The sequence below is a fragment of the Condylura cristata genome, unplaced genomic scaffold (genome assembly GCF_000260355.1).
Source record: "Condylura cristata isolate star-nosed mole 26May11 unplaced genomic scaffold, ConCri1.0 scaffold00035, whole genome shotgun sequence".
Lineage (NCBI taxonomy): Eukaryota > Metazoa > Chordata > Mammalia > Eulipotyphla > Talpidae > Condylura > Condylura cristata.
Window position 1 is genome coordinate 5088558 of NW_004567136.1, and position 27054 is coordinate 5115611.

General features: G+C 42.0%; 1 protein-coding gene across 3 annotated transcripts in view; it reads right to left on the reverse strand.

Moving 5' to 3' along the window:
- Positions 1 to 27048, reverse strand: part of LOC101633667 (neuronal acetylcholine receptor subunit alpha-7) — a 114247-nt gene extending 87199 nt beyond the window's left edge. For all 3 annotated transcript variants that reach the window (XR_001146056.1, XR_001146055.1, XM_004693075.2), the window contains exons 1-2: positions 26929 to 27048; positions 26530 to 26669 (exon numbers count right to left, since the gene is read on the reverse strand). Coding sequence is in view for 1 of the 3 variants with exons in the window: in XM_004693075.2 (XP_004693132.1) it covers positions 26530 to 26669; positions 26929 to 26983 (195 nt within the window). In the remaining 2 variants the exon portion in view is untranslated. The remainder of the gene's footprint in view (positions 1 to 26529; positions 26670 to 26928) is intronic.
- Between the last annotated feature and the right edge of the window lie 6 nt (positions 27049 to 27054).

Consider the following 27054-nt stretch of genomic DNA (forward strand, 5'->3'; position numbering starts at 1 on the left):
GATGGCTCCGGTTACACAGAAAGGACATGAATCAAGCTGAATCTGAACACTCCCTGGACAGAAACAATAAATTCCCCTTTATACTTAAACCACCACCCTACCTGAATCAGCGTCCAAGCACTTCCTTCATCATTTACAACAACACAGCACCCATGAGGCATTCTGTCTGACCACACTGAACACAAGCCACAGAGCTGGGGCCTTGCAAAAACCTGAGGCTTTTCCAGGGACTGCAATTAGGGCATGGGTGTGGCCTGTTCTGTACAAATAGAGGTTGTCCACAGAGATCAGCTGGAGAAAGGGGGGGCCCCAGCCTTCTTTGGGGAACTGGCACAAAGGTGGGCCCAAAGAGTGAACGGGAGAGAGTACATGAAAGGAAGATAGGAACAGGGTTAAAAACAATGAGAACTTTCTCTTTTTTTGCTTCTGGTATTTGAAATTTCTAATATTTTCACAAGCAGAGTAGACTAAATGGTTTCATAAATTACAGAAAAAAATTACTACCATATAGCACAGGAAATTAAGTTAGGAATAGAGGTGCCTGCATAAGGCAGGAGCGAGGTGGGGGGAGAAAATGGAATGGCAGCTACACAGAGATAGCAGGAGTCTAAATGAATGAACGGATGAACGAATGAAATTGTAACAATAGCTAATGCCAGGAAGAAAGGAAGGCAAGCAGACAGACACAGGGAAATACAAAACATAGTCTGGAATAAAGCCCAAACAAGAAGAGAAGTTTTCCCATGAACCCTTTACATTATCTAACTTAATAAAGCCTTAGATAAAATTAAACATGATTCCAAAGATGAGATTATGAAGTAACCAAATGAAATGATAGGGAGACTGCAGAGCTAAGTACATAAAATGAGGGCCAAACGACGATGTGACATCGCTTAACAATTAGGCCCAGAAAGGAACGAAACAGACATAGCTGCCAATTGAGTTACTGGCATGAGGCAGGGCATGGGATACCCCCAGCTGTGTCCAGGAAAAACGCAAGAGTAAGGCAAGGAGAGAAGAGCTTGGAGACGGAGATGAGCAAGGAAGACAGAACCAGAGCTGAAATGGAGTCCCTGGCCAGGGGCGCGGGCAGTGCCCGCCGTGACCACAGGGGGTTGCAGCGGGCTGCAGCCTCTGGGAGGATTACTGAGCGAAGGCCCGGCGATGCAGCGAAGAACACACGGGAGGTGTGAAGCCTCTGGCAACAACGGCTAGAGCGGGCATTCGCTAAAGCCCGTGCAGTGGCCAATCTAAGAAACTGTCCCCTCAATGGTACAGGCGTACATCTGTTAATATCAGGGATACGTTCTGAGAAATGTATCTTTAGGGGGTGCCGGGGGTTCTGTCACTGATGGGCGTCCTGGAGCACGCTGACACACCGGGGTGGCAGGCCTGTCACACGCCTCGGCTGCAGAGAGCAGCCATGTGTATCTACTGCCACAAGCAGCCCATCCTTGACTGACATGTTCTTACATGCTACGTGACAGTAGTAACCTCCAGTTCTGATTTATGGCCAAAAAATACACGGCAGCTAAAAGACAAGAGAAAACTGAAAGACAAAGGAAAAATAAAAGACAAAGCAAGCGTCGGAGCAGGATGGTCACAGGACACCGCTGCTGAAATTATCAGACAGGGAATTTAAAGAACATGGTAAACATATTAAGACTCTAAAGAAAAAATGAACATGTAAGAACAGACAGGTAATGTCAGAAGAAAGGTGAAATCTTTAAGGACTCCGAAGGGAAAACTAAGAAATCAGAACACTACAGCAGAGAGAAGAATGCCTGTGTGCATTTGCAATCTATTTTGTCAAAAATGTAAATTGAATTAAATGCAATCATTCTAAGTTAAAAAGAAAGCTTTTCACTGGTTTGTGAACACATTTCACACAAGGAAAGAATCAGTAAGCTTGGAGCTATGTCATAGGAACTTCCAAAACTGAAACTCAAAGCAGGAAAGGAATTTTAGAAAAGCAAAAACACAGGCCAAGTAAATACTTGTGGACAATTTCAAAACATAACATATGTGCAACTGACTTATCAGAAAAGAGAGACACAGTGGAGGGGGGCGGGGGGGCGGGGTGTAAAAGGAGTATTAAGTAATAAAAGCTGGGAACTTCCCAAAATCATTAACAAACAAATCACAAATCAGGAGGCAGAGAGAGAACCAATCACAAAACTGAAAAAGATCACCAGCCTAGATACACAAAGTGAATTTATAAAACCAGAAGAATTATATATGTGTGCGTGTGTGTGTATATATATGACTACTATATATACTAAGTAAATGTGACCTTTGGTTTGGTGATGAGTTGTGATAACAATCATCACAAGAAAAAAAATGCTAAGTTAGACTTAAGAATCGCAAATTGGGCCCTCCCTGGTGGTGCAGGGGGTTAAAGCACAGCACTAAGAAGCTAAAGCCACTTCCACATGAGTTCGATTCCCACCTGCCCCGGAGGTGACCACATGGTGTGGCAGACCTCTCCTGACCTGCCCGCTGCTCCCCTCAGCAGTGTACTTCGTCGATTTGCCTGTTCTGTACCCCCACTCTGTCTCTGGTGAATCCTCTCATCCTCCGCATCTCTGGCCAGTACCCCAGTTCTGTATGACTAAATAAATAAATCTTTAAAAAAAAAGAATTGCAAATTGAGGCCCTCCCTGGTTGTTGGGAGTGACCAATTGCGGAGATTTACTGAGGGACTGAATAAGGGCAATAATAAATCAGGCCTTACATCCAAAGGTGATAAGGTGGTAATAAATTGGGCCTTGCATCTAATTAGTGGGTTCTTGCACAGGGATGGGACTAGATGAAGGTGATAACGAACTGGGCCTTACATCAAGGACACAGCGATGAGTCACCCCTTTGGAATCTGAGCTTAGGACCTATATAAGAGACCCTTCTCCCTTACTGAGTTGGCAGTAGCTTCTCAGCTGCTGTCCGGGAGCAATAAACTCTCCTTGCTCAGCTTTTCTGCCTCCTGCCTTCCTTTCTTGTGACTGGTCACAGAAGTTGGGACAAAACACTGGTGTCACAGCAAGCTAGCCACAGCCACTTCAGTGCAAGTTTGATCCCCACCCCGGAGGTGATCCACATGGCATAGCAGATCTTTCCTGTCTCATCCGTTGCTCCCCTCAGCAGTGTACTTCGTTGATCTGCCTGATCTGCTCCCCAATCTGTCTCTGGGGAATCCTCTCAGCCCTTGCAACTCTGGCCTGTACCCCAGTTCTGTATATATAAATAAATCTTTTTTAAAAATTGCAAATTGAAACAATGAGCTATTACCACACACCTTTAAAAAACTGACCCTTGCAATGACTGGGTGCATATGGCCTGTCTAAGAAGAACCCTCACTTACTCTGTGGGAACACATAATACCGCAGCCTCTTTGGGGGACAGTCTGATAGTTTCTTACAAACGGAAACTAGTGTTACCCTACTAGTCACAACTGCACTTCCAGATATTTGGTCAATGATGAAAAACTGACAACCCAAAAAGCTCAGTGTGAGAGTTTGTGGCAGCTTTGTTCCTAACTGCTAACACTTGGAAGCAACCAGATGACCTTCATGGTGAATGGACAGAGCATGATGTGTCCGGATGATGCATCTCTACTCAGGGAAAAAGTGCAACAAGCTACCGATTCACCCTGTGGATGAGCCTGAAATACATACTGCTAAGTGAAAGAAGTTAGGCTGACAAGTTTATATACTTTATGATTCCAGTTGCAAGTCACGCTATGAAAGGTAAAACTGAAAAGTGGTAAACAGAACAGCCGCTGCCAGTGGTAGAGGGTAGGGATGAAGCGGACGAGCACGTGGCCTTTTTAAGGCAGAGGAAGAACCATGTATGACATTGTCGTGGCCCAGGCATTTAGCGTTTGTCAAAACCCACAGAACTCCAGAACACCAAGATTAACCTGAACCTGTGCATATCCAAGTGAAAGTCATTTAGGAAGCCAGAGAATCAGAACGGAATATAAAATATGACAAATGGATCTTAATGAATTACAAAAGTGTCAGCCTCACTAACTGGGTTGGGGGAAGTGCTGACTTAGCTAACTTTGAAGATGAGTGCAGGCAATCAGGAGCTGTGTGTAAGCACCATCCTCCCCACAGAGGTACAGATCAACAATTCTGAGGCCCCCTCACCAGCTAAGACACTGGAGGCCAGTTGGTGGCAGTCAGGTTTCTCATTGCTTGGAGGCTAGAAGTTGTAGCAGGAAATGGGCCGTGCATAAGGATAAACTCATTTTTAGCTCAATATAAAAATGGTTGCACACAGAAATATTCACAGATATGCATATATATATGGGTGTACATATACACAAATTTGCGAACTTGGTCACAGCTTAAAGGTCCTAGAAATGATGATGCCTCAGAGCACTGAGCGTACCTAGCACCCAGATCTTGTCTTCTAATTATCGCCAACAGAAAGAACAAGAGCGCCTGAGAAATGTATGATTCTAGGTGCTGAGCAGAAAATATATATCATAGACCAGGCACATCTTACAGTGGTGAACTGTAAGAAAGTGATAAAAAATAAAATAAAGCCACAACGGTGGTGCCTTTCAAAGAGATACAGGAGAGAATTGAACGAGCACCCAGAGGTCAAAGATGGAATCATTTGAGTCACAGAAGTAGCAAAGGAGTATTAGATTATATCTCAGAATATAAGAAAAATAGTCACAAGTCTACAATGATGTAAATAAATGGTTGACTGAATGAAGATATAAGTAAATGAATAAATAAACAAAAAATAGGGATAAAGAAGTGAATCTCTGACACAGAATTCCAAATAATTTATATAGCTACTTCAGAGCTCTGGGAGGTAGAGCACAGCTCCTCTATCCTAAAGTACATAGTGATTTAGATGCAAAGAGCACAGTAAAGGAAATGGGCAGAAAAAATAACAGGACAGCCATCTGACTAACGCTCCCTGAAGTGACACGGTCAAGGTCACCATCAACAATGATGGGGGGAACCCTTGATAAAATATCATAAAAGTGTCCTTTAATTCTTCAGTCTTCCTCCCCAAAACATATAACCTCAGTCTAACATGAAAATGTCCACGAAAGCCCAGCTGAGGGACATACTACAATATACTCAATGAGTAGTTCTCAAAACTGTTAAGATGATCAAAAACAAAGAAACTGTCACCACCATGAAGTGTTTAAGGGGATATGACAATAAATGTCTAGGGAGGTGTCCTGATGGACTCCTGGACAGAGAACTGAGGCTGATTAGGCTAAAAAACTAAGAAAACTTGAAGAAAGTTTTGCAGTCATCTAATAATAATCTATCGGCGTTTGTCAATTCACTTTCATAAAACATACAAGTGTGTGATGATGATAACCAAAGAAATCAGGTGTGGGTTACACGTGAACTCTGCACTGCCTCCACATGTCTCTAAATCTCAAAATGTCCTAAAATAAGGTGTTCACTTAAAAAAAAAACCCTAAGTCACACTGAAGTAAAACTAGTATATTTAAAAAGAAATCCTAAAACACAGAGTCAAGGTAGTTTATCGACAGGAATGCCAGTGGGACCTAGAGCAGAAAGCTATGTCAACCTGAAATCCCAAAGTGGCATTTTCACATCACAGAGTCATTGCAGAATCCAACTTTGAGTTCTATGACCAGTTAAACTTAATCCAGGATTAAGATTAAAATAAAGAATTATTTTTCAGATACATAGTTTATTCCTGAGCCCACCTCAGTGAGATAATTGCTCTCAGGTGTATTCCTAGAAGAATAACTGAACAGAAAAAATGAGAGGCAAAAATGTGACACTATGTATTCAAAACACTAAATATACTTCCAGAGACAAAACAACTCTTTGAATGTTATTTTTTGTTGCTTCTGAGTGTACAGTAAACCAATTTCATTGTTTATTCTCCAATTTAATATTTACTCAAAAGTTTCATATTTCACCAAACCTAAGATACTATCAATTGTTAGATATCTGTTTTGAAAAGTAAGTTAAAACGTGGACAAAAGTACATCAATTTTTGGAGTGAAATTTGGATGGAATAGGCTGTGAAATTTCATTTAACATATGATGGAAGAGGGAAAAAATATGGGAAGTCACAAAGACTACTAATGACCTACCTCAATGTCATTTACTCTGGTGCTTGAAAAACAAACACAGGTAAGAGTCTAACGGCCGGTTTCTTTCAGAATTCACCCTGAGCGTGAGTAAATCATCTCCAAGGTGGAGACGTGTCTACGTCTGTAGATGTGCCTACACACATTTAGATAGAGAGGGCAAACAGACATCACCTTCAGGAATATGCATCCGAACTGTAAGAACTAGAAAAACTAAACAAATGAGCTTCTTTGTGGCATAACAGCTTCAGCCAGAAGAGCAGTTGAGAGTGACCTCAGCCATTTCTGAAGAGCCTGCTTCATGCCACCCTGCACACCTTACTCGAGCAGGCAGGAGGACAACATGGAAACACTTCCCTCTTCCAAAAGGTATAAAGGAAAACAAAAACACAACAGGAAGGCATTTAAAGCCACCAAAGATCTACCGGGGTAGCCCACCCTGGTGGCGCAGCGGGTTCAAGCGCAGCACTGAGAAGCGAAAGCCACTTCTGCATGAGTTCGATCCCCGCCCCTCCAGAAGTGACCCATATGGCACAGAAGACCTCTCCTGACCCGCCCGCTGCTCCCCTCAGCAGTGTGCTTCGTCGATCTGCCTGTTCTGCTCCCCACTCTGTCTCTGATGAAACCTCTCACCTCGCCTGTACCCCAGTTTTGCATGCATAAATAAATAAATCATTTAAATCAATCTTAAAAAAAATTGTGGTGGCCCTCCCTGGTGGCGCAGCGGGTTAAGGCACAGCACTGAGAATCTGAAGCCACTTCCGCAGGAGTTCGATTCCCGCCTGCCCCGGAGGTGACCACACTGTGTGGCAGACCTCTCCTGACCCGCTCGCTGCTCCCCTCAGCAGTGTGCTTCATCGATCTGCCTGTTCTGCTCCCCACTCTGTCTCGGGTGAATCCTCTAACCACCCCTGCCCCTATAACCTGTTCCGCAGTTCTGTATGCATAAATAAATAAATCTTTTAAAAAGAAAAAAAGATCTACCAGGGTAAAGGCCAGCTGGTGGGATTCCTGCAGACAAGCTAAGGCCCTGGAGACCCATCAGGGAGTCGTCCCTGAGCAGTGGCTGAGAGACCCCTGACGTGTCATGAGAGGGGGACCTGGTGGTGGTGGTGGTGGCTGACACAAATAGAGCCACCTCGAGAGATTCCTGCAGCAGCTAACCAAAGTGTCTTCTGGGATGGAATGCCCGGCAGAGGTGCTTCACCTTCTCTGTCCTCTGCAGTGCCTGGGAGACAGGAGCACTGAGCCTCAGAAACTGGCATCTCACCCCGTGCGCCTCCCTGGGTCCATGCTTAACCTCTAGGGTTCTGGCAGGGCCCATAATGGCAGGTCTTTCTGACTTGTTAATATGCATGTGACCTCGGCAGCCCCGGGGCTGACTCCAAACTAGGACCCGGCAGCCAGGATTCTGCTCCACCCTTGTGAACTAGGCCGGTGTCACCGTGGAAACCAATGGGATAAAGATACTGCCCAAATGATGCACATCGATGGAGAGAAAGCACACAATGCTGTCTCGCAGATTCCTCGTTTACACAGGTACCAGGAGGATTTGAAGAGGTCCGGAAGAACCTAATGGAACTCACAGTTCCTAAATGGATTTATAGGGTTCTTTGTGTTTTTCTGTAAAATCTATAAATAATGAGTCCCCTGTGACTCTTTAGGCTTTAATCTTTCTCTTAGGGATTTGTAGAGCACTAATCAATGACTGGTGCACAGAAATAACTCGGCAATTCATTCTAAATAATCACTGCAGAGTTCGAACATTGAGAAAGGAAAATCCCAAACCTCTTGCTTCCCAGCCATAAAGTCCATTTCCCATCGAACCCAGAGCATGTGCCGATGCCCTATTGCACATGGAACAATGAGGAGCTAAATAAGCCAACTTCAGACTATTCACAGATCTTTCCAGCCTCCGAGGAGCACAATGAAGTGACTCACGCCATAAAGCGCGCTCCACCAATTACCAAGAAAAATGCTCTTATCACAAAATCAAGAACAGAATTACTTTGCAACTTTTTTTTTTTTTTTGGTAACTAAGGTGATTACATAGTTTGCATGAAGGTCCAAAGTAATTCCTTCCTTTATAAATGACCTTTTATTCAGTGTGAACTACTTAATATGCCAAGGAGAATGCTTTCATTATAAACCCTATACTAGCCAGGAAGAAGGCACTCAGTGCAGGGGATGCCTGAGTTAGACTCTAGGCAGCAAGTTCAGCTGAGCTTCATTCAACCCCACGCTTCCCACCTCCTGCCCTCCTGTTCTCTAAAATCCTCCACGCACACAAGTAATTTGCACCTATTTTATATCTACGATAACATCAGATAACAGTTTTTTTTTTCAATCTTACGTTTGTCCTAAATTAAATTCCATTGCTGGACAATTAAAGAGGGTTAAGTTATAAACTAAGAAGAGACTCCAGAGAAGGAAGTACACCCTTGACATTATATAACCTAGCCCAAGAACCTCCACTGAACTGCCTGAACAACTTGCCCACTGCCCTTTCTTACCTCGCACAGAGACTTCTTAATTGTCCCCGACCAGCCATACGCCACATTACTCAGTGCCCTGCTTCCCTCCAGAAGGAACCACCCAAGAGTCCTCCTAAGGATCCCACTACTGGAGCTGAAAGTCATGGTCTGGTCTCATGTGTCCCGAAAAGCTGCTCCACCGGCCAGCTCCATCACAGGCATTGTGGACAGGAGATAAGACAAGGGAAAATACGATGTATCTTCTACAAAACGAATGCCTCACATCAATAATGATGAAAATATGAACTAATACACATACAAATGAAGAAAAAAAGTAATACTAGAAAGAGTGTGCATGTATGTCACTGTTCTGAGGGGAAGGGTAAACTCACACTTCCCAAATCATCCAAATGAGAACAAAGGGACAGTTGTCATTGGATGTTTACCTTCGCTCGTTTCCCTGGATTAATTCTAACATCAAATGTATAAATAATGTGCACAACAGCCAATTAATGCTGTTTCTACCTTCTGGACTTTCTTCCTTCTCTGGGAATAAGCTCATGGGTTTTTAATCACAAATAGTGGGAAATGAAACTGAGAAAACAAAAGAACAATCAGCTCCCATATCTGGCCATGTCCTTAAATCTGCACCCACACAAGGTGTGTGCCCTTCAGGAAAACAAGTCACCTATTAAATAATTATTTAAAAATTATAAGACTCAGAACCAAGAGGATATAATGAAACTGGCATTTTCCTACACTGCACTGTAATTATAAACTGGCACATACTTTCTTCAAGGCAACCTTTAAGTTAACCTTTAAGTCAAATAACTTAAAAAATATATAGTAACTCTTAGGGCTAATCCCACATCTACACCCAGAAAAGATATTGGTGATGTTATTTATAGTGCCGACAATAGCCTAAAGAAGCTGACCGCCCCCAAAAGGAAACATTATTATATGATTATCAAACTACATTTTTCAAGATTGTAGAAATACATTGAAACCTAAAGTGGGAGAAAAACACCCCAGGAAATTGTACTTTTAGCATTACTCAGTTGTTTAAAGAATTGTTTGTATTCTATCTGTGATCCAGAGTTCCCTTCCCCTGTTTAGACATGAATATGAACTGATATTATTTTAACTGTTTCTAAAATTCTCCTCTCACTTTCAACCTGCTTTACTAAGAATTACTTATAAAATACATACAGCATATGAAATTGGCCTTCACATACACATAACTGTAGGAGTTACAACTTTAAATATATTCTTATCTCACTTTGTCTTATAGATTTTGACTTATTATAGAACTTCTAAATGCACATGCAAAAGAAATGAAATGCATGAGTTCCAGAAAAAAGAGAAGATATATATTTTTCTATTCCCATTACTAAATATAACTAAAAATGACAACAGAAGATATCCTGAATTTTATCTAAAAAACAAGCATAAGACTCTAAAAAGGTGTAGAGGAGAAGGGAGATTGCTTACAAACCTCAGGACCCAAGGAACAATACTGCAGTCAGTTCCCTGGGATATTCCTTTTGATTCTTGTGTACCAAACATAAAGTCAAAGAAGCTGGCAAGCTCATGCAAACAGTCACTGCATAAAAAGTGCCAATAGAACCCTAAACTCTCCAATCAAAGACCCAAGAATTGGACATCCCAGAAAGAGAATATTTTAATACAATGAGTACTTTACCCAAACACCATAGAAAAAAAGCGGCCCCATAATACACAGGTATTATACCCATAATACACTGGTACAGGTGCACAAGTACCAGGTAAGAAGCAGACTTGTCCACTTTCTGACCAATAGCCAAGCATCCCACACCCTCATCCTGGCTAAATCAGAGACAGCCAACTGGGACACATGCCAGTCAATTGCACTCTTTGGACTGGACAGATAAAAGGCTCTCTTTGACAGAGACAAGTACAGTCATAAAGGGTAACATTCTGAAAATGGGGAGAGGGTTCGGAATACCTGAATTCTCCAACTCCTCTCCCTTCTTGAGCCCCAAAATTCTGATTGCCAGGCTTATACTGTCTAATTTGCATGCTAGAAAGTTTCTCAGGACAACTTGAACAGTTCAGGAGAAAACATTGAATCACTGGCCCTCCCTGGTGGCGCAACGTGTTAGGACATAGCACTGCAAGCTAGCCACAGCTGCTTCAGTGTGAGTTCGATCCCCAGCCCTGGAGGTAATCCACATGGTGCAACAGCCTTCTCCGGACCCACCCGCTGCTCCACTCAGCAGTGTACTTTGTCGATAGCCTGTTCTGCTCCCTACACTGTCTCTGGTGAATCCTCTCACTGCCCCTGTACCTCTGGCTTGCACCCCAGTTCTGTATAAATAAATCTTTAAAAGAAAAAAAGAAAGAAAGAAAAGATCAAACCATATTACCATCACTAAAACACCTTCCCAGCCGGATCATGCTACAGTCCACTTCACCATCACCACATCACAGACATTCACAGATACACAACACACTTCTTTTGATACTAAGGATCACCTATCATTATGAGAAAGTCTTTATGAAAAAAAATAGAGATCAAAAAAATCAAGATAAATAAACAGACAATACAAGAAACAGATTCCAACATTTAAAAAAATATCACTTCAGAGCTATAAGCAAAATTATTGCATTGATGTGGGGAGGAAATAAACTAAAGACAATAGCCACAATGATCAATAGGAACCAGATACTACCAGCAAGGAGAATTCAGAGAGCAAACCACAGTTCTTGGAAGCTGTAACATTTTCCAAGATATTGAAAGAAAGAAAGCAAAAGAAAAACAAAGGTCTAAGAATATGAACATAATGGGAAAATAAAGTCATATATGACCGTGAAAACATATCCTGTTTTCACCTTTTCCTATACTGTTACCAAAGGACACAAACTACTCAGATAAGAAGAGAAACTTATAAAGAAGACATGGTCCCAGAAAATACTGTAACTGAATTGTCTCTAAGACAATTGTGGTATTATGTAAATAAATACATAACACACGTGTGTATGTACATACATGTATTTACATGTGCATATGTATATTTGTTCAGTTTACTGGCAGGGAGTTTCAAAATAATTAGAATTTCCTGATGTCATGATCTCAATCCTTTAATAAGATCTGGTGGTTTTCATTGTGTAAGTCCTTCACTTCCATGGTCAAGTTAATTCTTAGGAATCTAATTCTTTTGAGGTGATTGTAAATGTAATTATTTCCTTAGAACATTTTTGTAAGTATCACCACCCACAGCAGCACCCCGACCACCTCAGGACCAAGGGTTAGGGCGTGACCTTGAACTCACAGTGACCGAGGGCTTGGCCTCAGTTTTAAACTCTGTTCTCGTAATCCAAATCTTGTATTTCTCTCTGAATCTTCCTACTAGCAACTCATAAATGAGTAAAGCACTTGGATATGAGTGAAAAAAGACAGATTCTGACTGGGAGGGATCAGAAAGTGTCATTGGAGAAGCATCCCTGGAGCCAAGGGTGCAACCTCAGGCTGCCCTGAGCCTGGGGAGAGAGCTATTGTCATCCTTCACCCCTCCTGCTGCGCCTCCCTGACTTCCCCCCAGGCCTGGACTGGGTGGAGGAGAAGCTCCCTACCTGGTTTGTGATGAAGCATGGCTGAGCCCACAGCATTTTGTAAGCTGTTGCGACAACCATGAGCTTGGGCTCACTCTGGTGTCCAGACAACAAAACGGGGTGAGCAGCAGCGCTCTGCTCAGGGCCTGAATGAGGGAGCGCGTTGTTAACGCTGGCCGCCAAAGCCAGCCTCTGCCCTCACAGCAGTGAAGTGCTCCAGGGCCCTCCCAGGCCTGCAGTGTCTCCCAGGTCACACGCCCCTACAGGGTTGGAAAATTGCATCATTTTTTCCTCTTCTTGCAGGTATTATTTAACAATTTTAAATACATAGGTTGATGTTTGCCTTCAGCAACTGAACATGCCTGATCTCATCATGTGTGTGTGTGTGTGTGTGTGTGTGTTTGAATTATGGATTGCTATTAACATTTTAACATTTCAGGAATTTTGTCTGGCTCTTTATCAGGCTTAGTGACATTTTGTGTATGTGTGAGATAATCTGACTAGTTGTACTCATATCCCACTTACATTTGTTTTACATTAAATCCCACTAGGATTTGTTTTGTTCGTGCTTAATGGAATACATCACTTAGAGATTCTTTCAGATAATTTGTGGCTGGTAAAGTTTGGATCCTTGCATATTTGAAAACTGTTTTCGAAACTTTCCCACATGGTCTAACAGATATTTGGGGGGAAAATAATCAGTTCTCATTTGAGCTTTGATATTACAACCCACTGCATCTCAAATCCTAGATTTTCTGATAAGACAACACTTGTGTTTGTTCTTTGGCAATGAATCTTTGGTAATTGGTCTTCCTTTGTTCTGGATGAATTTAAGATTTCTGCCCCACCCCCCCACACACTTATATTTCATAGTCTGAAATTGAAGTTTTCAATGGATTTTTATATTAGGTCTTCTTTAAACTCTAAAAGGTTTTTTCAAAATGTCTTTTAAAAAAAAGATTTATTTGTGCATACAGAACTGGGGTACAGGCCAGAGGCACAGGGATGGTGAGAGGATTCACCAGAGACAGAGTGGGGAGCAGAACAGGCAGATCGATGAAGTACACTGCTGAGGGGAGCAGCGGGTGAGATAGGAGAGGTCTGCCACGCCATGTGGTCACCTCCGGGGCAGGTGGGGATCGAACTCATGCTGAAGTGGCTTTAGCCTCTTAGTGCAGTGCTTTAACCCGCTGCGCCACCTGGGAGGGCCTCAAAATGTCTTTTTATTTGTACTTCCACTTGCTCAGTTATCTCTTTCTGAAAGATCATTAGACTCAAATCAGAATTCATTCCAATATCTTCTGTCAAATACCATCTCCCACTGATTGGCTTCTTGATAAAGGGAGATCCAGGTCTGGAGAATCTGGAGTAGCATGTATGCAATAAACTTGAGACACTTTATTGTATTGTGCAGTACAAAATAGAGAGAAAAATCACAGAGACTGCACCAAACACACGCAGGAGCAAACCTGACAAGTTGGTCATCAGAAACAATAATACATGTAATAAGAACATAATGATACAGAAATAATCATACAATGAACTCAAGCACATCAAATATCTCCCCCTCAAAATCTACAGTTCAAAATGCTAATCAATGTCTTTGGCCACCTATTTAAATATCTTAAAAGTCATCTAATACATTTTGAAACAAACAAAAATATCACCAAACAACAAAAAAATTGTGACGGGAACCCAAATTCAAGTCCCAAAATGCCCCTTACCCCGAGAAGAATGGCCACAGTAATATAATGCCCAGTTCACACAGTCGATCATTGAAGAGCCAAATACAAGAATTGTGGAGTGTTCGACAAGGTTCAAAGTTCTTAACTCAAGGACAGTGTTACTTTAAGGCTCTTTCCTTGTAGACAAATACACCCAAAACTGGCCCTCCCTGTTGGCGCAGTGGGTTAAAACACTGCACTGAGAAGCTAAAGCCACTTCCGCATGAGTTCGATTCCCGCCTGCCCCGGAGGAGACCACATGGCGTGGCAGACCTCTCCTGACCCGCCCGCTGCTCCCCTCAGCAGTGTACTTCATCGATCAGCCTGTTCTGCTCCCCACTCTGTCTCTGATGAAGCCTCTCACCCTCCGCATCTCTGGCCTGTACCCTAGTTCTGTATGTACAAATAAATAAATAAATCTTTAAAAAAAAATACACCCAAAACTAGCCCACTAGGACCGTCTGTGGGCAGGGGAGTCAGGCCCCGAGTCCTGTCCCTGCAGCTCGGCACCCACAGCCCTGTCCCCGTTTCCTTTCAAGATACAGTCAAGAAGAAAATCCGTTTCTTCCAGAAAAGCAGCACCTCTGACGGGACAATAGGTCCAGCTCCAAACACCACGTATCAGGTCTTGCTGTTCAAGACTGTTTCAAGCACTTCAAAGAGTCTCCTTTCTAATTTGCGTGCTCTGAAGCTGCATTTGCAGCAACTCGGGGAGCTGGTGGGAAGCCGGCTGAGAGGCACAGCCACCTGCGCCCGCTGATGCCAACACCGCTGGACCGAAATGCGCTTCCTGTCATGAATATTCCTCCTCAGCTTTAATTCAATCCACTCCTAGTCACTTGCCCTGTCATCAGCAAGGAAGGCGCCATCTGTGGGCTGCTGTTTTAATGGGGGCCCAGTGGCGGTGGACAACGGGGTGTTCTGGACCGTGGCATCCCATTCACGCTAATTGCTCCCTCCCTGAGAACAGGATGAAGCAGCCGACTGTCCTGCTTCCTCAGGGAGGAACAGGAAGAGGCCGCCCTGTGGCTGTGCTGCGCCTTCCAGTGCAGAGAGGAGCTCTATGTGTGCAGAGAGGAGCTCTAAGTGTCCCTGTCACCCCAGAACCTCAGGCAGTCCTGGTGTGCGGACTTTGAGAGAAAAACCTGGGAGACAGTTCAGGTTTATTCTGGAGCTAGAAACACAAGAACCACTCGCTGCACCATGGAGACGCCTCAAAACCCAACCAGAACACCCCCCTGCTTCACGGATATCACAGCTCCTGCAATTTCCCTAAATTCAAAGAAAAAAAAAAATCGGACTTCCTCTTGTCTGTGGGATATGCCTCCAGAGAAGAACTGAACACCTGAATTTTGCCAAATCGAGACTCTGTGGACTTTGCAAATTGTATCAACATACTTTTTAGTTTTCACCAAGGGATTGTGTTGACTCTAGTCTAAAGGTATTTTAGGCAAATATAAAATATTGTCTTAAGTGAGCAGGTCACAGTTTCCTGAGTAACTATAGCATCTAATGAACAACTTTAAAACAACACTTTTGATTTCAAAAAGAAAACCTTATAATGATTTTTAATGTTTTTTAAAAGAGTGTTTTTAAGGCATTGGACCAGTTGAATTTTAAATCCCAGAGATGATTCCCTTACTCTAGAAGCTATGAGTATAAAGTGAAGATTTTTCAAACTAATGTACCAAAAAATGCATTTCCTAAATAGAGGCTATACCTGCAAGTAGACACTACAGAAAGGGTTAAGTTGCTTAGGACACTTTGGGTAATTTAATTTTGATTTTCCTTCAGTGTCAGATTATAAGTATCTGGAACAAAAATATAAACAAGATATCGGTTGCCATCTAATTTATGGAACTCCAGCCTTTCAATGAGACCCTTCTGTGGGGTACACCCTACCTTGCTGATAAGGAGTGCTAAGATAGTAAGCATATCCTTATAAACTAAAAACACTTACATAATAGCATTTTAGTTCTAATAGGGTCCAAAAGTATCTGATGTTTGAGCAATTTTGTTGCATCACCTGGTATAATGGCTACTTCGAGAAAACATTCATTTGCATCTACATAAAAAATCACATATAAGTATGTGAAAATGCTTACTACCTCATTCTTGATAAAATAAAGTCAAAGGTGCCGCCATGGAAAGGAAATTACAACTTCTAAGTTGTACTTTTTAGGCATTAGCTTTTAAGCATTTTAAATAGATCACAAAAGACAATCTGGAGAATATAAAAACAAACCATTCCAAGGAGATGCATTGACTTTAGAAAATGACAGGAATTACTTTACCCCAGTGTTCACTGTTCAACCAGCTTAGAGGAGTCCTTAAAATATTAAAATGATATTATAGAAGTATCAACATGGTCTCGTGAGTAAAATAATAAGTAAAACACAAAATAACATATTTTTGCCCATGGGTTTAGTAGTTGATAAGAACATCCTGTAAGTTTCTAACTCGATATCAACTTAAGTACACTCATCAAATTTCCCTTTTCCTCTAAGACCACTGAAATTATAATGAAGGAGAGGGAATTGCACAAACTTCCCAAGCAGACAAGATCGTTCAGTACAGTACAGGAAGAGAACAGGTATTCAGAGGATTGGTAACGGCAAAACAGAGTGAAGAATTTCACAGGCTAAATATAAGTGAACTGATTTCAGGGTTGAGGGAAAAGTTTTGCCCTGTAGAAGCATTTAGAGACCAGACTGCCCTGAATCTGAGGGACAGAGGGGGTGTAAAGTGGAGCTGACACAGGTGAGCTGCAGGAAGCTTTAGAAAAGAGAGCTGTCAAGTCCCTTCTGTGAATAACCATCAGCCAGGGCTTCTCTTTGTTCCATTAGAGTCAAAATTCAAAAGAGTTGATTAATTACTGCAAAAAGTGGCTACTGAATCCTTGAAATGTGACCGGAGTGACTGAGATATCATTACTCTAACACATACACTGGATGTCTGAAACTAATCTCCGTCATCCCCCTACAAAGTAAACTATCTCATTGACAATTTTGTATTTGGTCCATCTTGAAATGTTAATCATTTAGATAGATTATGTTAAGTTAAATGTCCTTCTAAAATTTATTTTCCCTGTTTCTTTCCACTTTTTAAATATGACTACTCAAGGATCTAAAATTATAGCTGTAGTTCACATTATATAATAGCCCCCACCTGAGGGTGGGGCATCTGAATAATGAACAAAGAGAAACATAACAGGAGAATTCATAAAACAGAGATTATGACTGAGCATTTAGGGACCATGAAGGTATGATAAGCTTTGTGGGGAATATATAAAAGCAGAACCATGGCCAGTTGACAAGAACATTCAACCCCACCAAATCATACTGCTGTCAAAGCACTAGACCCAAAGAGAAAGAAAAATGGGTGGAAAAAAATAGCTTTGAAGAAAATGGTACTTACACTGTCACAGAATTATGAGGGAACCTTTAAAAAATAGATTCAAGTCATAGTCTTTGATGGTAAATGAGTGACTAGTGGAAGAAGTGAGAAGAGAGTGAGTAGGTGGGGAGATCTGTGACTGAGCGCAGTTTCTACCTACCCAGTATGACAAGAAGTCAACAGAAAATGAACACGCTGCTCAATCAAGGTGTAGAAATGCAAGCTGGGTATTAAAATAGGACTGATAACTCACAACTGGAGCTGCTGAAGATCTCTGGGAAACAGAAAACCTGAGTTCAGGGGACTTTTCTTTAGCTTTGGCTCTGTAAATGCTGTGTCATATCAATTTTTTAAAAAATTAATTAGAAGTTAAATTTTAAAAATCTTGAATGCCATAGTCCACACAATTATTCTGCATTAAACACACATGAAGCATTTGAAATGTCCATCTGGGGTCAGGTGTAGTAGATAATATGGTAATATTTATGAAGTCACTACCCTATTAACCCTTTCACTATCCTTGAAAAACAAAATTTGTTAATCATTTTTCAAGGTTTCCACGTGACAGGTAAAACAGCAGCAGCCACAAAAAGCGTCTTGAGGAAAATGTGTTCACAAGCTTGAGAAAGGCAAAAAGGTTTTAAATATAACACAATAGACACCAAACATAAAAGAAGGGTTTATCTGTTGGCTGATTAAGATAGAGAACGTCTGTCCATCAAAAGATATTATTTGTCTGTAGGAATGGTTTACTAATGGTAAGAATTTACAAGAGAAAGAAAATGAAAGAACATTTATATAGTGAAAAATAAGTCAAAGTTTTTGAGAAGATATTTTCAAAAGCATGTAATTAAGAAAGGTTCATGTCCGTAAAACAGAAAAACTCAGGCACATCAAAAAGGGGATAAAAGCACAGAATACAACACCAGAATAAAAATAGACAACCCATGAATAGACACTTCTCTAAAGAAGATATCCAAGTGGAAAATTAAGAAATGAAAACATCCTCAACTTTATTGGTAATCAGGGAGCTGCTAATTAAAATCACAAGGTAGTATCACTCTTCACCACCAGAAAGGCAAATTTAAAAGACCAAAAAATACCAAGTTGTTGAGTATGTAGAGCCATAAGAACTTCTCACACTCTGTTGGTAAGGCTATTCATTGCAAAAAACATTTTGAAAACTCTGGTTTCATTTGAAAAAGTTAAAAATGGGTCACCTAAAGCCTTAGCAAGTCTATTCCTATGAATGTATAACATAATAGAACTCAAATACACATGCACCCAAAGACTGTACAATGAGAATATTCAGTGCAGTGTTCTCCACAAAAGACAAAAGGAGAAAACAATTAAATACTCACCAGGAGAGTTAGAAATCATGGTACCGTCTTATAATAACTGCAACCGCAGTGCAGACAACAACTTGGGAAACTCAAAAATAAAATGGGGCAAATGATTATAACCTAAAGGAAGGCATACTGTGCATCAGGGAGACTTCACTCATTTATAAAGTTGCAGTGGAGAGCGAAGTTAGGCCCTGACCCTCGTCATCATGCACACGCTGCTCCACTAGAAAGAGAGAAGAGCTGTGATGAGTGGTGATTTGAGTGAGTTCACTTTGCGATCATTCATTTAGTTGTTTTTGATATTGTGCAACCTTTGGATAGCTATTATACTACAATTAAAAGTTGAAAATATGGGCCCTCCCTGGTGGCGCAGCAGGTGAAAGCACAGCACTAAGAAACTAAAGCCGCTTCAGCATGCGTTTGATCCCCAGCCGGAGAGCTGACCCACATGGCGTGGCTGACCTCTCCTGTCTCCCCGCTGCTCCCTTCAGCAGTGTATTTCAGTCAGTCTGCCTGTTCTGTTCCCTATTTTGTCACTGGTGAATCCTCTTTCCACTCCTGTACCTCTAACCTGTACCCCAGTTTTGTATGCATAAATAAATACATCTTAAAAAAAGTTGAAAATGAAGCATGCTTTGAATTGGCTGGCGTGTCAAAGGCTAATTCAAAATGCACCTTTATAGAAAAGTGTGATAGACTGATGTTTCCTGACTAGTGATTTCAATTGTAAATTTTATCAAGTTGAGCTTAGTCCACTCTAATCTAGTAACTGTGGGTAGCTTTGGCTTAGTTTGCTCAATCTATACAGCTCCCCCACCACCACACCCACCAACCCACACACATACAACATAATACATGGTATGTGTGAGTGTTTTTTTTTTTTAAAGATTTATTTATTCATACAGAACTGGGGTACAGGCCAGAGATGTGGCGGGTGAGAGGATTCACCAGAGACAGAGCGGGGAGCCGAACAGGCAGATCAACGAAGTACACTGCTGAGGGGAGCAGCGGGCGGGTCAGGAGAGGTCTGCCGCGCCATGTGGTCACCTCCGGGGCAGGTGGGGATCGAACTCATGTAGAAGTGGCTTTAGCTTCTCAGTGCTGTGCTTTAACCCGCTGCGCCACCAGGGAAGGCCCATGTGTGAGTGTTTTAAAACAAATACATTACATTAGAAAATCATTTTACAATTCTGAAATTGCAAAACAACTTAAGATCTACCTTACCTCTCCCCTCACATAGCAAAATAAGCACGCTTCTTACCCTAGTGCCTTCTCTCTGGAATCTAGACTACACCTTTTTTCTTACACTGGGAATCTTTACACTCAATTTGCTTGCAGTGGTGGGGTGTAAATTTCACACAGACCCTCCGTGGATGGGAAGGGTCTCATCAGCAGGAGCAGTGACCACTCCCTCGCCTTTGTCCCACCTCCACCTGCAGTTAGGACAAGGCAGTGTCTTCTTCCTCTACTACCTGACTAGGAGCCTGGAGGCGCACACCTGCCCAGGTTGTCACACAGCCTATTCTCCTGCAGTGACTCTCAAATCACAATGCAGGATTTTATAATTCTTTACTTGGTCTCCTGTTAATTTCAGTTAGTTATTTTGGCTTTGGGGAGTTACACAGCCTTGGTGTAGCATCTCGCTTTCTCTCTTGGAAACTTAACAAGTGTATCATGGGCTATCTTATTTTGAGATATCAAAAAAAAAACTATTTATCAAGGAGAGGTAAGGGTGACACATGTGTGGGTTTGCACACACATAACTATGCACATACACACTATTTTACATCACTTTCAAAATTTTATTTTTTGCTAAAATAGTTTATAGCTGATGTTGAAAGGAAATCACTGAAAGAAAGACCATGGGGATTGTTACTGGAAGGTTCCAAATGACTTCTTCTTAGAGAAGAAATATAATACAACCCAATCCTAATAAATCAATGAAAGAGCAGAGATTGTCATTGGCATCTCTCCATGACAAGACTATTTCTCTTTTAACAGCTTGTCAGGGATGAAATAGGAGCTCTGAGGGAACCAAGAACCAAAGCCTTGAGGAGTACCTCCTATGGTAGACTTGAAAGGCAATATTCACAAGAAGGATTCCTCTAGTAACAATACCCATAATCTATACACCTAAAATAATTTTGAATATTTATGTCCCAGAGTTCAAAGAGATTTTCAAGAGGTATATTTTCTTCATAATAAATTTAGACCAATTCTATAGGTGCATTGTAAACAAGTTTTCATTTGGAGTTTCATTCTGCTACCAACTGAGATGTAGGTAGTTCTCACCAACCCATTAGAAAAGCTGGAAAAGGCAATAATTATGTGCTTGAAAACACCAGAAAACAAATGTGGGTGATGAGGACTTGAGAAGGAGTGGGGAAACCTCAGAGAATAACAGGATTTGGGGCCACTTCTCCAGAACCATGACTACAAAGCAATGCCTAAGATGCCATAAATATAAGCAGATATTGACAGACTTAAGAGCTGGGAGCACAAAATAGGAATTCAGTGTCCATCAAACAAAAGAAAGACCCTAGAACTCTATAAGGTACACCTTAGAATGTAGATGCAAAATCCTGAAGCAGATTGGACCTCATAGGAATGAAAGGCCAGATTCCCATCTTCTCAACCTGGACTAAGGTGATCTGTGCTTGCTGGTGCCCCTAGCCCAGATGTTGGTCAAGACAAATGTAAAATAAGAGGAAGATAGTATCCTTGAGACCTACAAATTAGCTCTACACATTTTTCACATACAATGTTGAGGACAAAATAAAGAGGCAACTGAGCTTAGAAGAAACGTCATGAATCATTTCAGTAAATACTTTGAAACAATTCTAAAATTAAAATAGGAGTAGGGATAAATATGCAGTGAGGGTAGCTGTTACATAATGGGGGAAAGAATGTAAATTATAAAACTTGTATTTTTTACTACTTGGCCTATTTGTGTCACTTTAAAATTAATGCCTACTAATACTGTTTAAGTCCCATGCATAGTATTATACCACTTTAATTTTTAAATATTTCTCTGACATTCCATAAACATAAAGAAAATATAGCATGAAATACACCAGAATGCCTTGAACAATGATGGCTTAGGTGATTTTTTTTCACTCCTTCAGTTTTCTTTAATTTTTTTTCCTGTACAAAACATATTTTACCTTTGTAGTGTTAAGAAATATCACTTCTAAAAAGCATTATTAGGATAATTACTTAATTATACTTTGGATTCTCCTCATAGACTGTGCTCAAGTGTAATTTTTCAGTTCAATTGAAATATACTGAGTTATAGAGATAACCTTTTAAGTAATGGCAAATAAATGCAAAACCCTACATCCTACAGAGGTAAACAAAGGGGTCCCTTAGGGATCTCAAATTACACACAAGCCCTGGGAACACTGGGCTCCCCAACCATGTCTGCCATCTGTAGTAGCAAACTCCAAACACACGGTCAATGAGTTCCACTGTTTTGTGACTGAAGTTTCTAAAAACTTGAATTTGGAATTTTAAAAAGTTTATAAGGTATCAAAAATAATTATGTAGTTAATATTAGTATTTAATTGTATTTTGATTTATTCATTGTAAATATCTTGCCTTCTAGAATGCTTTCATAACTGTGCTCATTAATTTTTTGTAAATCAACACTCAGAATGGCCTTTAAATGTATGTGCATGCAGGTGAATGATTAAATAGCATGAATAAAGGAGAAATATTATGGAAAATGTTGGCAGTTCAGATCCCTACATTCGTATCACTTCAAAATGATTTCTGACGTATTATCTCATTCTCAGCCCAGCTACAAGCCCATGAAGTAAATTAATGATCACCCAAGTCAGTCTATGCATTTAGGAATAATTTAAGTACTTTCACTTACTGAATTTATCTATGTATCTACAGGAAGTCTTACCCACAGATATATATCATAGGTAACATATCCAAAATGTTTCTAAAATCTACTTCTCCACATTTCCACAGTAACAAATCTGGTTTGGACATCTTCATCTATCCTACATTCCAATCTCTCCCATTATGCACATTGCCCTTAGCATCAATTATCTGAACAAAAATGCAGTTATGTGCTCATCTGCTCAAATCGTCTGCATCTTCTCATTCTTAGCAAGGGACTTGCTGAGTAGCAATACAGAACACAACAAGTAAAGCATCTCTTTGAAGACACATATTTTGTCTTTAAAATGCAGAGCATTTTTCATTCTAATCTATAATTTATACTTGCTGGGTTTAATACAAATAGTATGTTTGGAATTGTCTCCATTCAAAAAAATATATATATATGCAATGGTAAGCTAATCATGCAGCTTCTCAAAACCCCTGGCACACCACCTCTTCTGGCCTTCATAGATTTCCAGACTAAGGCACAAGGTAAAATGTATATTCTGCAGAAAACTCAAGCTACACCACTCTCTATACCTCCCTTGGAATTCATTTTCTATTACAAATAATTTTATCCTTCACCTTGTAAAGGTGTGTTTTCCAAAGCATAGTTATCATCAAAGGGCTTATAAAGGTTGTTTGACCTACTATACACTCTTCTATAAGTTCTCAATAATTATAAGTAGACGGATAAGTCTTGCAGCAAATAGTTCATCCGAAAATAAACATTTTCTCCCATGTATCATTATATTTGTATCATTTTGCACAAACGTTTATGTTAAACCCCACACATGGTGATTTAGATTTACACATCAATCTCCCTACATAATGAGTTCTAAACATAGAAATTATCTTTTATCAATTTATGAATTTCAAGATCTAGCAAACTCCATAAGAGTAGCTCAATAAGGAAGTGTAGAGTCAACTAAAAGTAAACATCATTTACCAAAAAAAAAGCATCAAATGCAATAACCCTATCTTCCCAGCTAAAAGAAACAAAACTTCAGCTGGCAGAAAGGGGACCCGTAACAAAATCTTGGGGACAGAAATGATCTCTAACAACAACCCAGTCAACAAAGCCCCCTGGAATTGAATTTATAAAGAGACCCTTGCAGCAACCACGACTTTGCTGGATGAATCTCAAGAGCCACTGTGTCTCTGTCCAGGGTGCTGAGATTCTGACTTCAAAGGCCTGGCTCTGCTTCAGAACAAGGCAGAGCCAAGTTCAACTGGAATACAAATGTTTGCACATTTCATCATTTTTTATATAGAGACTCCCTTTTCACCCAAGGCTGCAGGACAGTCATCTTCAATTGGTTAAAGTTCAACCAGTTCAAATAAATTAAGCTGATTTTGTTTGCAAAAGAAGTTACCAACTCTATAGGTGACCAGGGGTACAAAGGTCTTGAGAGTCAGAAGTGGACTTACCCCAAAACTCTATCCCTAAGCAATGACCTGAGCATTCTGTGACCACACCTTTCTAGCATCTACTTTTTGAACTGTGAGTTGAGCGGCTACTAATTAAGATGGAGCAAACCTTCAGTGAATCACCAGCGTGTAGCAAACACTTTCTGTTATTTAATCGTCTCCAAGCCCTGTGAAGTGGGTATTATTATTCTCATTTTACACATGAGGAAACAGGGCTTAGAAAGGTAAAGTAATTTGCTCAAGGCCACCCCAGGAGCTTGCAGTATTACTTGGCTGGGAAGCTCAGTGGTTTCATGACTGGACCCACAGCTGAGGTATCCAAGACTTACTCCCTTCTCACCCTGCCATGACCTCTGTCTGATAACATCTGTCTTTACTAATACTGGGATATTGATGTCCTATAATGTTTATGATTTTTTATTTTTTTTTTAAATTTCCTAACTTTACAAAAGTCTGTGGCTTTCTTTTTTAACTTTCATATCAGCAACACTAGCTTATGCATAGACTTTTCATAAAGAACCAGAATCCCTCATGTTTACCTGATCCTTTAAGTATCTCTTAAAGAGGCAGAGGGGACCCAGAAAGAAACATGTAGATTCCAGTGAATGTTCTACCCTCTAAAAGAGACTGTCACACTTTAGGAAATCCACTGCATTTGTTCACTTCTCTGGCTCTTCAACTGAATGCCCCCTGCACCCTCATACTCCAGACAGCCAGTGCAAGGATCATTATAAAAAATGGCAGGATGAAGCACACATGTTCAGTGAGGCAGTCCAGTTGCAGCTAATGCTGGTCAAGGGGGTGAGGGGCCTTCACGTTCTCACCCTATCATGTTTCATTTGTAAAGTGTGTTAGCCCAGCTGACTGGTCCTTGATCATGTTGGGGACAGGTATGGTAGTTTGATAAAAATGACCATATTCATTTTCAGGTGTCTATAGCTTGGTTGTGTCCATAAGATTTCGGTCATCACAGTGATCAATGAAGTGCTAGCATGTCCATTTTATGGACCAGAATGTAGACTCAGGATGCTTAAGAAAGTTCCCTGAGGCCAATTCCCAGGAGACCAGCAGAGACAGAACACACCAAGCTGCCCAAATATAAGGCCTGAATTCCTTGAGGTAACAGAGAAGTTGCTTCTTAAAGGATCAGCCCCTCCCAAGTGTCCCTCGCAGAGCCTCGGCACCTCCATTTCTCTCTTATCCAGCTGGCTTGAAACTAGATCTTTTTCAGCCTTTCTTCCCCTCACTCAAAATATTCATCCTTTCTTCTTTCTTTAGCTATTCCAGACTGCATCGAATATTCAGCTTACACTGGCATAGTCTTTATACAATACAAATATTTTACAAACATATTGGATTCGCTAGAGATGGGTCAATACTCCGCTGTCCTTTGACCTATGCACTTGCCCTCTTTAACAGCTCTCCTCTGAGGCTAACTTCCCCACAGTGCCACAGAGATGCTGGCTATTTTAAAACAGAGGTATCTGTGTGAGCAGAAGCACACATTTAACACAGGTGTGATGTGAGAGCAGAAACCCTTCATCACTAGGTGAGCTGAGCTCAGGGGTGCAGCAGTGTAGTGGTATAGGGGCTCTGTAGGATTATGAAATTTGACTTGTGTTCCTACAATACTTTTCCGACCCCCTCTGGTGGTTCTCAGCACTCTCTACATGGAGTTGTGGCTGTTCCACACCTCTCTCCCATCATAGTCTTCCTCCCCACTAAACACATTAATCCCTGTGCCTCCCCCTGCCTCACACAACCTCCACAATCTGCCTCCAAATTCCCATGCCTGTGCAGTGCAGACACTGAAACCCATCTCTAGCGAATCCAATATGTTTGTAAAATATTTGTACTGTATAAAGACTATGCCAGTGTAAGCTGAATATTCGATGCAGTCTGGAATAGCTAAAGAACAAACTTACACAGATATTACAAATCTGCCAAATGAAATAAGTAGGAGTAAGTCTTCAAGGCAAGATGCCCGGGGGGATGGTGGCAGCAGCCTAAAGAAAGACAGCTGTGTCTTGGGTGTGCATCATCATCAGAACAAAACTACCCTTACCAGAAAGGAAAAAAAAAAAAAAAAGCCCCTTATTGGAAAAGGGTGAGGAGTTTGTTCCTGAGAGCCCACTCCTGGCCCTCTGCCTGGAAAGATTGACCAGCTGCAAAAAACACGGTCAGGCCCCTCCCCAAAGATGCTACATAACACAGAAAGCCGAAAACTCCAGACTTGGTTAAACTGACACCGAATGGGAGCCTACATGCGCCATTGGGACCCCGTTCTTGCTGCTTCGCCGCTCAGGATAGAAATACCTTCTCCTCGAGTTTGTAAGCTGAGTGAACGGCGGGACCAAACCACACACAGGTGGCCAGTGCAGCGGAACAAGCTTCACTGTGTCCCCACTCTGGGGCAGGCAGAGAAACTGAGGCACTCAGGAGCGGGCAGGCCCAAGTCAAGTGGCCCAGGGTCAGCGAGAGAGTCCCTACAGCGCCGGGTTCCAGCCGATTCCGCCCCCGCTGGGAGTCCGCGCCTGGCAGGGGGCTGCCCTGCTGCCGGGCCAGGTACTTACCACGTCCATGATCTGCATGAGACTGAGGGAGAAGTACACGGTGAGCGGCAGAGAGTCGTTAGCCACCGGCCTTTCCAAGGGGTTGTAGTTCTTCACCAGCTCCTTGTAGAGCTTCCTCTGGAACTCGCCTTGCAGGGACACTTCAGGAGAGAAGAGCCGGCGGGCTGCTCAGGAAAGGCCGGGGGTGCGCCCCCTGCCCGCGACCCCCAGCCACCCAGACGTTGCAGCCCAGACCAGAAGGACCTGCTCTCCCATTGCAAACCCCAGCAGCGTCCCCGCTTCCCTTCGCCGGCGTGAGTCCCCAAACCTGGCCCCGGCGCGGGGCGCACTGAGCAGCCCAGGGCGCGCCGGGGATCCCGCGGAGGAGGAGTGGAGGGCGGGGAGACGCGGCGGCTTTACCATGCAGGAGCGACGCGGCCAGAACCAGCCAGATGCCTCTCCGCGAGGGGCGCATATTGGGTCCGGGAGCTGCCGCCCGCGCCGGCGTCTCGGCTGTCAGCCCGGCCTGCGCCTGCGGCCGCGGAG